Source organism: Poromitra crassiceps, assembly GCF_964638095.1.
Source record: "Poromitra crassiceps genome assembly, chromosome: 12".
In the NCBI taxonomy this organism is placed as follows: Eukaryota; Metazoa; Chordata; class Actinopteri; order Beryciformes; family Melamphaidae; genus Poromitra; species Poromitra crassiceps.
The window spans coordinates 46,878,630-46,891,403 of NC_139632.1; the positions used below are offsets into that span (position 1 = coordinate 46,878,630).

The 12,774-nt window shown below is 43.3% G+C and overlaps 1 protein-coding gene across 1 annotated transcript; it reads left to right on the forward strand.

Moving 5' to 3' along the window:
- Nucleotides 1–1,662: 1,662 nt before the first annotated feature.
- r3hdm4 (R3H domain containing 4) lies at nt 1,663–12,186 on the forward strand. Its single transcript, XM_083648201.1, has 8 exons — nt 1,663–1,848; nt 3,370–3,527; nt 4,898–5,022; nt 7,209–7,323; nt 7,422–7,507; nt 8,429–8,514; nt 9,150–9,205; nt 9,955–12,186. Exons 1-8 carry the CDS (start codon nt 1,802–1,804, stop codon nt 10,056–10,058), a joined length of 777 nt encoding a protein of 258 aa, XP_083504327.1. The 5' UTR covers nt 1,663–1,801; the 3' UTR covers nt 10,059–12,186.
- Nucleotides 12,187–12,774: the final 588 nt, after the last annotated feature.

Sequence of the window (12,774 nt, forward strand, 5' to 3'; positions counted from 1 at the left end):
TTGTGTTTGGAGCAACTGTTGCACTGTGGTCAGATAAACGGATGGGAGGCAGAGGACTGTGTGTCTTCAGAAGCTCCAGACATCCAGCCAGTTCAGGTCGACATATAGGAGGCAGGACACACACAGGCTGCAGCGCTTTGGTTTCTGATCCATCCAAAACCGAGCCGGTGTGACAATCACTTGGTTTGTCTCTCAGTTGAGTTTCTTCAGATTTACGCCTACTGAGAGCTGAATCACTTGTGCTGCTGATTTCTGGTTTCTCTTCATCTGGAGAACTGCTGTCCTCCTCCTCCTCCTCCTCCTCCTCCTCCTCCTCCTCCTCCTCCTCCTCCTCCTCCTCCTCCTCCTCCTCCTCCTCCTCCTCCTCCTCCTCCTCCTCCTCCTCCTTGGCTGAGGCCAGGACAGGCATTAGATTGACACAGAGCCTCATTGTATTGCCTGACCTCTCACATGTAGAGACCACAACTTTACTGGATCTACCGTGTGATGTGGGCACTTTACAATGCTTTGACTTCACCACGGTCTTCCTCCTGGCAAAAGCCTTCATCACTTCACCCAGGATCATCGGATGAGTTTCTGCTGCAGGTTCTTCCAGACTCATTTCCCTGGCTGTCTTTTTGCGTTCCAGGCAGCAGCCGTGTATAAACATTACAGACCGTCCATTGAAACGCGCCACACATCTCTCAAACAGGACATTACAATTTAAATAACAAGTGCAGGGTGGTTCTGAAAATAAAGTCAATCCAAATTTTAATCCAGAAAGTTTTCTATTCCTTTAAAAACTGTACAGCTCCCATCCTCTCAGCAGCAGTGAGACTGACTCAGAACAATACAAACTCTGTGTACTGTCAGGCCTATTAAACTGGCTGTTATGGCAACACACACACACACACACACACGCACGCACGCACGCACGCACGCACGCACGCACGCACACACACACACACACACACACACACACACACACACACACACACACACACACACACACACACACACACACATGCAGAAAGTCACTTTTGGGATATTTATATTCCATTCATACTTACATTTATCATTTTCCAGAGCCTACCCTAACCACTATACCTGCCTAAACCTAAACCCTACCACAAGCCATCCCCAATCAAGTAACACACACACACACACACACACACACACACACACACACACACACACACACACACACACACACACACACACACACACACACACACACGCACACACACACGCACGCACGCACGCACGCACACACACACACACGCACACACACACACACACACACACACACACACACACACACACACACACACACACACACACACACACACACACACAGCGAAACGTAATGGATGTCAAAGATGGTCTATTGAGAAGAGGAATCACTCAAACAATCCAGTCATGCTGCATTTACATCGTATCAACAAAGGCGACAAGCGCTGAACCAAATCCATATTTGGTTTTTCAAGAAGCCGTGGACAATAATTTCAAAATCCAAAATGTGAATGCAGCTAATTAGTGAGAGCAGACTCTGCACTCTGGTCCGACTGTGACAGATGGAAATAGAGGCAGAGGGATAGCTCTCGCTGCTCCCCTCTGCTTGTGAGCCTCGGCTCGTTCTGGTGCGAGCTATTTTTGTTTGCTTGTTCAGCCCACTGCTGCCAAGCTAGCCTGGAGCTAGCTAGCTCAGATCGAATCTGCAAAACATCTTACTTTAACTTTTCTTTGTCGTTGCAAGTGTATTTTTTTAGACGTTTTGTAAAGATCTAAAAGTGGGCTATTTCCGTTTGTTTAGCTTCGTAAGATGGTTGTTCTGACAAATGACAACAATGAAGAACAGGATTTTAATATGTGAGTAAAAAAAATAACCAGTCCAGTCCAGCTAGCGTTAGCCAGTTAGCCAGCAACCCATTTGTTTTACGACTCGAGTTTTTTTTGGAATTTTGCACTTAAATGGTAGTTAGCTAACGCTACTTAGCTTGCTAATTAACGTCAATTGGAATCTGGTTGCTAATTTGGTTACTTTAAGCAGCATTTAGCGTCCTAGTCCTTCATAGCCTTTTAGCTGTTAGCCAGCCAGCTAATGAGCCTAGGGTGGGGTGTGTCTGTGTCGCTAGTAGCGCTGACATAACGTTGCATGTTACTGGCTGTGCTTTGTTGTTTAGGGTTAGTAGTTACAGAACCCTAACCCTGAGAAAATGTAATATTTGTCAGACCATAAACTGCAGGGCTCCATGGCCACCACAGTACAGGTATGTCAAGTCATTTTGTTCAAGCTCAGGTGATATGCTGCTGTACCCAGCCTGCTGTAATGCTGCCAACATGCAGGGCGAAGGACTAAAAATGTCCTCGGGCCAGTTAGGCAGGAAACCATCAGAAGCCCAGTGACCCAGTTCTGATCTGCAGAGGAGATAAACCTCCTGGGATGACACATCTCTTCTGCAGCCTCACTACGCTCTCATGTACATTCAAAGACTGCAGAGATAACCACATAGACAGACACACAGCATACAGGAATACAGTGATACACGCTGAAACACTGCAACACTGTTGGTATTTCAGAGATAAGAAACATCAATGATAAATGTCAGGTTTGGGGCATTTTGCACCGATTGACAGTGAAAAGGAGAAATCCATCATAGAAGAGGAGAGAGACTAAATACAAGCAGGAAATAGACCGATGCAATGCAGCATCAAGATTGCTTGAGTTTGGGTTGGTGCGTGACTTTCACTGATCACACTTCCAACTAGGCCTGGGTGATACTGATATGGGTGAAATACTGTATATACTGTATCACGATAATCATAAGGATGTTTCTCTATATCATGATATGGTTCATCATGTATGCAAAAGCATGTTCAAATCAAATTAATGTTCATCTAATTGAACTGAATGGTAATGTTAGGTGTGATGTCAAACAAAACAGATATTATAATCATACATACCATACATTTTATGAGAATCTTGAAGTAAAATGTATTTGCATGTCATCAATTTAGACAGCAGAAAGGTGTGTCATGATATTAAAATATCTTCATATGATCACGATATGATTCCACTGAAAAACAATAAATGATAATATTGAATTATGGCCCAGCCCTACTTCAAGATATTCAAACAACCATACGTCCTTATATGGCCGTACACAAAGGTGTTCAGGGAAATACAGGTAATCACTAATCACTATTAGTAGTAGATGTAGACAAGGCAATTTGAGGGAAATAGCTTCACCAAAAAGTAAATCATGTCACTTCAGCATCAGATCAATTATATTTAACAGTGTAAGAAGAGGATCTATGGGGGATTTCTCCCTCACTCATTCATGTGTTGTGAGTGAACAAGGCTAAAACGAGCTGTCTGTGTTTTCCCAGCCTGATAGAGGAGCGTAAATGCAGCTCCCTCCCCAGCTCCCCCGCCAAGCGAGTGTCTCCCACCAAGAAGAAGCAGTTCTTCATCAACCAAGCCATCCGCAACTCTGACCTCACGCCCCGAGCCAAGGGCAGGAAGAGCCTCCGCCGGCAGGAGAACAGTGAGTGTCATCATGCCACCTGTCAGTCAGACGTTCTGTAGACACACGCCTCTGCTTCACATTACAACCTGACATTTGTTTGGTTTCTTTTCTTCATTTTGAGGTGAGATGTTTTGGAAGTCTTGGGTTTATTCTTGTTTGACCCCCCCCCCCCCCCCCCCCCCCCACCCCCATGGCTGTGTCTGTGTTCATTCAGGCTCCGTTCACACCGCAGGAGAAACTGTCCTAATTCAGATTATTTCCCCTCCCATGTGGCTCGGATTTTGTGTTTTCTAATTGGTGCGAACAGAAAAAAGCTGCATGGAGGCACCGTTTTTCAATTGGGATCTGGATCACATATCGTATGTGCTATAAAATCAGATCCTGAGCCATGAAACTTATTTGAACACCAATACCAGAATTTGTCAGATTTGCCATTACTCTTAAGTGAATCTTGCATCAACCGCCTGAGACATCTGTCCTAATTTTAGCACCACAGCAGCTTGGCTGAGTTGGTGTTAGCAGCATGGTGGACAAAGAGACACATCAGTGGAAAGAAAGACAAATAGCAGACGAGACAGTCTAGGGCTGCACGATTCTGGAAAGAAATTGAATTGAGATCACGATTCTCTCACGATTTTTTTCAGCGTTTATTGCACTAATTTACCTGATATGAAAAACAAAACAAAAACTTTTTTTTAATTATTTAAATTTTATTGGCATGGCATCATCATCTACTTTTCTTATTTTATCTCGGAGACACCTCAGTTCAGTCAAAACTGGAAGACTCAAATGTCTTGAAACATGTGAGAGAAGTGCAGGTTCAATTAGAAGGCACTTGTATTGGTAGAGTGCATAATATCTCAGCCAACCTTTCTACAAAGTTTTGTGGTGGTGTTATGTGAATCCGTTTGGAAGTATGCGCCTTTTTGTGATTGGTCACACCCCTTGCCACACCCCTTTTGGCCAGTGGTCGTGGAAATTTAATCGGTTCTCTGTTGGCCCGTGACCTACTTTTTCTAACAAAACAAAACAAAAAAGAAATTGTTTGATTTTGAAGGCTGCTAAGGCCTGCGTTCTGAACGGAGCCTTTTTTTTTGTTGCTTATGTTTATGAGTTGGGATGTAATTTTTGTTGTATGTTTTATCATTGTGCAGCTCAGTTCATCTGAGAATTTTGAATTCACAAATCCATAGATTTTATTCGGCTGATGCCCTGAAATGAGCTCATCTTCACCACAGACTTCTTGTTTAAAACCTATTGACTTCACACTGCTTTAATAGCAAGATCATTAAAGGACCTTGGGTTAATAAAATCCAGCGGTTAGTTTTTCCCAGCAGGTTTGAGCAGCCTGTTCCTCTCTGTTTCTTCCCTCCTTTACTAAAATCCAGCACGCTTCCTTGCTAATCTCCTGGAGAGAGACGAGTGCACCAAAGATGAGCTGGAGGTGTGCAGCAGCAACCCGGCAATCCCCTCCATCTTCACCGAGGCCTGCACCAACCAAAACTACATGGAGGTACGCCTCACCCTGACACACAGCTGTCCTGGATGTTATGTAGTACTGTACTGGAGTCCACCTGTGTTTACTTTCTCTGCAACACTACAGACTATTTAAGGGATTTGAACCTGTGTATCGTCTGTAATGCTCTTCAAACTTGTATGCATTGATCAGGTGTTGAAGGCTTTAGTCCAGAGCTCCAACAGATACATCTACATATCTGTTCAGCAAAGAAACTGAGTAACTATTATTTTTACATTAAGGACATGTACACTGTTTATTGCCTGTTTTGGTCTTGGTCTCTCTCGACCCCCTTTGGACCCGGTCTTGACTCAAAGCCGACTAAACCTGGTCCTGTAATTGACTTGCATTTGACTAAGGTGCAGGGCTGCACAGTTAATTGCAAAAATATCAAGCTTTAGGCCATGTCCACACGGAGACGGAAGCTATCTTTTTTTTTTTCGTTTCAGAAAAGTTTTCCATAAACATGGAAACGTTTCAAGAAATGTGTGTATCCACATGAAACCACTGAAACCGCTGTAGAATAACAGAGAAAGACAATCTCGTCAATAATGGCATACAACCTCTAGGGGCGCACAGTCTATAATGTGTATCTCACTGTAGCAGCAGCTTAAACCCTTGGCTTTGCGGGGAGGTTTGCCATGTCGATGAATAAAATGATGAAACCTACAGTATACAGGCAAATGCAGAGCTGTTCAGCAGGGCTGATGGTCTCCCTGTAGCCTACAATATAGAACGTTAACTATCGGTGACATTCCTGATATCATCCACTTCCATGATCTTTAGACATGTTGCAAACACATCCCAGCGTATTGGCCGCTCCTGCACATCACAGCACAGGCTAAATGATGCAACATAAATATACATTATATAAACTCATGGCATAAATGTGTTTTTATTGGAAAAAGTCGCGTCAAGTAAGCTAAAGTCTTGTTGGAGTGGACACGAGCGGATATCACAGACATCACAGTGCAACCGCGTGTTCCTCAAACCTCTCACTTCCCTATTCACGTTGTATTTACGAGGGCTATATATAGGGCAAGAGAGTATGTTGGTTACACTCAGGGTTTAGATTTCATTTCATTTCATTTTGTCCAATATTAAAATATTCCAGAATTGCATGTTGTATTAAAAATAAATATAATTTCTATCTAACACGTTAAGCCTGATTTTGTTTGTGTTATTGTAAAAATGTAGCCGCCGCTAAGCCTTCTGGGAAATATCCGATGAAGGGAGGGGAGGGGTGGATGGGAAGAGTCAGCTGTGTGGAGCCCTGAGGATGTTGTAGGCTACACGCTGTTCTCCGTGTCCACTTGTTGCTGACGGTGGTAATAGAGGAGCATTATATTTTGCTGCAAGATCCCCACTGCTGTAGCACGAACGTTACTGCCATGATTGTTATTGTTGCTGGTGGAGAGAGGTGGGGCTATGGCGTCATCGTTTCAGGAAAGATGCGTATGGGTTGTAAACACGGAAATGCAAGGGTGGCATCTTCAGATTTAATCACTCTGGGACCCGTTTTGAAAAATTAGCGTATACGGCCAGAACGTATAGTCCCAGAACGCGGTTCCATCTGGACGAAACGGCTATATGACAAAAAACTTTAGCGGATACACCTAAAGTCGTCTCCGTGTGGACATGGCCTTAGTAAGGTGCGTTCACACCGACCTATAAACGTTTTTCGCTGGCATCGCGTTTACCGGTACATACAAAGTCAATGCAAACGAGCGATTGAGCGTATATTTGCCCGGGAGAAAAATCGCTGAGCGACAGCGACAGAGCGATAGGGCGCAAATTTGCTCGTCGCCCCGAGATGAAATATCCCCACTCGAGCGAAATTTCGCTGGCAACAGTCGCTTGCTGCTCAACGCTGATTGGCTGCCGTAACCCCGGAGTATTTATTCATTCTTGCATCGGGGGAAAACGCATTTGTGTTGTTTGCATTTTCATCCTGTCTAACGTTAGAGCTGTGTGCTGCTTGTTGAAAAAGTCTTAATTTCAAAGTTTGATGTTACGTGAGTTCAGTTATTTTTCTGTGACAGTTCCTGTAAATCCAGAAATCAGAGAGCTGTGTTGCACCTTTAGATGCAGGCACCAAAAACACCTGTGAGCTTTGAAACGGAGCCATCTTACTCTTCCTCATCCTCCTCGTCTTACTCTTCCTCATCCTCCTCGTCTTGCAGCTGTGGAATGACTTCATGAATCGCTCCGGAGAGGAGCAGGAGAAGCTGCTGTCGCTGCTGGAGGAGGAGGCCAAGAAGAAGAACTCCCTCCGCCTCCTCAAAGACCAGAGGAACGGTGAGAGTCCATCCCCAACATGCCTCACGTCTTCCCTGCTGTTGAAGGCGGGGCCGAGTCGCTCGACTGTCAGCTGACTGCCGTTGGTCTTTCCACAGTGAACCCTGCCTTCAGTGCTCGAGACTACTTCCAGAGGATCGATCGGAGGCTGCGGGCCACTCTGAAACGCAAGCAAATCCCCATGGTGAGTATCTGCTCCCGCTGCTCCGAGGCTGAACGTCCGTGTCACTGATATCATCAGTTCATCTCGCTGTCAGATCACATTAACATTCAAGGTTCAAGTTTACACGGTGTCTGGAAAAGTCTGGAAAAATCTTAAATGATACAGTATCTAAACACAAGGCATTCAATCATGTTGGAAACAGATGTCCGAAAATTAGAACCAAAATCCACTGGACTTGGGAGTTGAACACATTTTGCCATTCAATCAGTTGAGAGGATTCATCAGCTCTAAGTGCCGGGGAATTGTCCATTGTTTCTGTGTTGTTGTCTTGGATACTGTCTCAGTAATGTTGTGTGTTGGTTCATAGGGAACTCTCTCAGTAATGTTGTGTGTTGGTTCATAGGGAACTCTCTCAGTAATGTTGTGTGTTGGTTCATAGGGAACTCTCTCAGTAATGTTGTGTGTTGGTTCATAGGGAACTCTCTCAGTAATGTTGTGTGTTGGTTCATAGGGAACTCTCTCAGTAATGTTGTGTGTTGGTTCACAGGGAACTCTCTCAGTAATGTTGTGTGTTGGTTCATAGTGAACTCTCTCAGTAATGTTGTGTGTTGGTTCATAGTGAACTCTCTCAGTAATGTTGTGTGTTGGTTCATAGTGAACTCTCTCAGTAATGTTGTGTGTTGGTTCATAGTGAACTCTCTCAGTAATGTTGTGTGTTGGTTCATAGTGAACTCTCTCAGTAATGTTGTGTGTTGGTTCATAGTGAACTCTCTCAGTAATGTTGTGTGTTGTTTCACAGGGAACTCTCTCAGTAATGTTGTGTGTTGGTTCATAGTGAACTCTCTCAGTAATGTTGTGTGTTGGTTCATAGGAAACTCTCTCAGTAATAATGTGTGTTGTTCACAGTGAACTCTCTCAGTAATGGTGTGTGTTGGTTCACAGGGAACTCTGGAAGGTCTTGAGGAAAACGTGCTGAGCTTCTTCAACGCTCAGCCTCGCTCAGTTTACACCACCAACCTCGGCAGCAGGTACAAACCGCTTTCAGTACATGAAAGACCCCAAATAATCTGCATCGAGTGCCGAAGTCCCACCCCCTCCCAAGTCCAACATGGGACCTGAGGAAGTGAATTCCCACTCAATTTCTGACGTTTCGTTACTTGAACAAACCGAGTGATTCAGCTACGAGATGAATCGCCAGTGACCTTAAAGCATAAGCATTAATCTCTCGTAGCTGAATCGCTTGGTTTGTCCAAAGGAAACTTTTATAAAAAGATTTTATGAAATGCCAATGGAAAAATAAATGGGGAATTCACTTCCTTACGTCCCATGCGGAACTCGGAAGAGGGCGTTAGGCACTCTATATGCCTATTTGACGTCCCACCCGAATCAGTCATTTTGTGTCTAAAATGCAGGAAGTAACACGGGTGCTGCGACTGGACCAGCTGTCCCTACAGCGGAGGAACAGCATCTGCTTCGTTGTTTTACTTCCTGCCTTTTAGACACAAAATGGCTGATTTGGGTGGGATGTGAAATAATTGTGGTCTGCAAAACAGTGGGTCATGGTAGCAGTTAAAGTAGCTACTTGATCATTTTGTATGAGGAAGATGATTGGTGTGACTGGACAGAGGATAATGAGTCTTGTCTCCGTCTGTCTGTGCTTCAGTTTTGAGCGGCTGCTGCTCCACGCTGTGTGCCAGTACATGGACCTCGTCTCTGCCAGTGAGTACAAATCCACAGCTAAAACACATGTCACATTTCACTTTCTTTATTTTTTATGTCAATTGATTTGTCTCTCTGACACTAAAAGACATCTAAAAAGACATAGACATCTAAAAAGACATAGACATCTAAAAGTCATCAGTCTGGTTTTACTGTCCCATGGACTGAATGCTGTTTCAGAGGGTTTCCACGCAGACAAGAAAGGGGGCAAGAAAATGGACAAATTTCCACATATTGAATATCTGCTATCAGTCTACAGATATCAGTATTGGTATCAGTCAAGGTTATTATAGTTTTGCATTTTTCATTAGTTTTTATTTAGTTTTGAGTTTTTGTTTTCAATTTCAGTTTAGTTTTAGTTTTTAAAGCGCGTTTGCTAGTTTTTCTTTTTTGAAAATGCTTGGTTTGAGTTTATTTTTTTACTTTTTATTAGTTTCAGTGTTAGTTTTAGTTGTTTTTTGTAATGGGGTATTTGTCAGGAGTGAGATTCAAACAGGTCATAAAATAAATAAATGTATTCACACGTGGAATAACCTGCCTGCCTGAGGAAATGAGGCCACGTCACTATCTTCTTCTAAATCAATTCTGACAACCGCTTTTTTAGACTTGGGGCTTTTCAGACATGAAAGTAAAGGTGCTATACAAATAAAGTTGATTGTTTTTGTCATAAATGAGAGGAGTAAAGTGTGTGTGTGTGTGTGTGTGTGTGTGTGTGTGTGTGTGTGTGTGTGTGTGTGTGTGTCCCTCAGGCAGCGACTGTAACGGCGCCCGGCAGACTGAAGTGGTGAACAAACAGGAGGAGTTCCTGCCTCCCAACCCGCTGCTGTCTGCCTACCTGGACCAGATGAGCTGAGGAGAGAGAGAGAGAGAGTCACCCTGCCCCGCCCTGCCCCGCCCCTCCCTCCTCCTCCACCTCCCCCCTCCTCTGTAATGTAACCTCTCTAACGTCTGTAATGTCCGCCCACAGAGCTGAAACCTACCTTCCCTTTTCTTCAGCGATGCTTCTGGAAGTACATTTCCTGTTCATTTTCTCCAATGGCTTTTCAAAGAGATGATATAAAGAGTTTTAACCTTTGAACCGAACCAACCAGCTCTTCACGAACTCATAATGTATTAATACAAAATATATACCCTATACTGTATATAGGAAAATCTAAAAAAGCAACGAGTACAAGACTGTACATGTTTTTTTCAGAGGGATGAACTGTTTTGACAATTCCCTTCCTCTAATTTTTAACAGTTATAGTCAATAATGTAATAATAGTGTAGTGTTTACTAGCCGACTAATGTTAACTTCAATCTGTTCTGGCTACCAACCACGCACCGCTCTGGTTTCCATGGTAACATCAACGTCTCCGATTTGGTGGGAGCTCACTAAATCACACGGGTACAGTCGCGTAGCGCAGTGTTAGCCGATAAAATCAGGAATAAAACGGGATTTCTTGATAACAAAGTTGACATCAGGAACACGCATTGTGTTGTTTTTACACAGTGACAGCTCATGAAAGTCTTACGCAGTGAAAACGTTACAATAATCAAATTCGCCGTGGAAAAAATGAACAGGAATTTTACTCTGGGAATTGTTTCAGCTCTATAAAGTCTGTATCTTCCGCTCTGCCTGGGCCAAACTGAGCGGAGTCTCCTCTATATTACCGATGACGTACATGTCTAAAGGCGGTGTGAGAACCAGACGAACCAGTCTGAAGGACCCTGAAGGCATCGCTACCTGAAGGGAACGCCTGTAGGGTTTCGTGTAAAGAGACGCAGTAGTGAGATACGCAGCATGAATTAGTACAAATGTCTCAAAGCACAGAGCCGTCGGCTTAGGTAAAGAGCTCAACGTTTAGTCTTTTGTCCCGGTGTGAAACTAGCTTCTACTCTGAAAATAGCGTCGGCTCGAAACTCTTCCGGTAGGATTTCTGCATGATCTAATGCCTTTTTTGAAATGTAATTGTAATGTCTGCATCTCACCACGGGTGCACTAAATGTTACTTCACTCATGGTCAATATTGATAACGGACAAGTCAAAGATAATATGTACTGTAGCTTTTCAAAGCTGCTGGCTAGCCTGTATGGTTTCATTGGAATGGTAGATTTGTTACAGCCAACACAAAGCTCACTCAGTTTACATTCCCCAAACAACTCTGCAAACTTCTTTTTCCTGCCCACTTCCTATACTGTATGTACGGTAGATGTGATGAATTGTTAGAAAGGCAAAAACACATTGTAGATATTTTGCTGGCAGAAGCTTCGCATCACAGACACGTTTCATCTCACTTTCAACATGTACAACCCCCGGACAAGCACTTATGCCTTATGAATGAATGCATGAATGCATACGAGTTTCTACGTTTTTCTCTACATATATTTGTACCGACTAGCTTTTGGAAACACGTATCCGGGTTCTGGATTTAAAATCCGTTCCTCCACGACTTCTTTTCGTACCGTTGACGGCGGTACGGCGAAGCTTCAAACTTGAGTTGCCGGTGCATTTTTGTCAACAACCAAAGTTTGTGCGCTTGTTGTGTGGAAATCTAATTTCTCAGGCTTTCAACTTCCTACTGTGAATGTCATGTTGTGATTTCACATGGTGTCATTTTCTGTCTCAATTGATGCTTTCTTGAAGAGGAACTTCAAGCCGGGCACCTCCTTGGGGTGCTGCCAACTTTTTACATTTTCTAACTGCCTGTTAGGGTTTAGTGGTGCTGTAAATATGAAGCTCAAATCAAACTCGTGCCAATGTTTTAATGGAAAAACTCCAACTGTCCAATAGTCTGAAAGCTTTATACGCTAGCTGTCTTGTCTGTGTATTTAATCGTGTGTGTGTGTGTGCGCGCTGCACCAGTACCTATTTATAATGATCACTGCAACTATCAAATGATTTGAGGTATTTTTCCTCATTGCAAGGCATTTTGTTTGTGTAATCTGTACTTCTGACTGCTGAAAGCCATGTCTGAAAAGATGAATTGAATAAATGTCAATGTAACTCTTCACCGATGTTTATTTTATTTCATAATTCAGCAACCAGTCCAGAGACTTTTCATAAAACGGACTGGCGTCACTTCATGCAGGACATAAATGACAACAGCGACAGAGAACCAGACCGGGCAACCTGACATGACATTTGATTTTCTTTACACATCAGTAAATCAATCTCTCTCTGTGTCAAACGGACCATGTGGTGGGTCACTCTGTTCTAGAAGTTCTACGAGTATGAATACTAGAAATACTTTAGCAAATGTGTGGAAGACGTAATTTCCATGTTTTGATAGTAGGAATTTCACAAAAAGTCTAGACTATGTGCATGAGTGCTCATTTCATGAAACTGAAGCAGATGCTCTTTTATGTATATTTGTTGACTTGGAAGAAACATCTTGAGATCATTTCTGAGTGGAAAGTCACATCAAACCTTCAAATCCACCCAAGAAAAAAAAAATGAAGTCTATAAAACATGTCATCATAGAAGCATGAAACTGGTCAGACTGCTGATAACAAACGGCTCATTATTTCACGACAGACTTTGTAATTGGAGTCGAAACCAGCTGCCAGAACTCTGTTGGGAAACCCGT

What these genes read in the sequence shown, in the direction of transcription:
- r3hdm4 (XM_083648201.1), top strand. Translation starts at nt 1,802, where the DNA reads ATGGTTGTTCTGACAAATGACAACAATGAAGAACAGGATTTTAATAT. An exon ending in AACGCAAGCAAATCCCCATG is followed by an intron (nt 7,508 to 8,428) that starts GTGAGTATCTGC and finishes GTTGGTTCACAG; the next exon opens with GGAACTCTGGAAGGTCTTGA. An exon ending in CATGGACCTCGTCTCTGCCA is followed by an intron (nt 9,206 to 9,954) that starts GTGAGTACAAAT and finishes TGTGTCCCTCAG; the next exon opens with GCAGCGACTGTAACGGCGCC.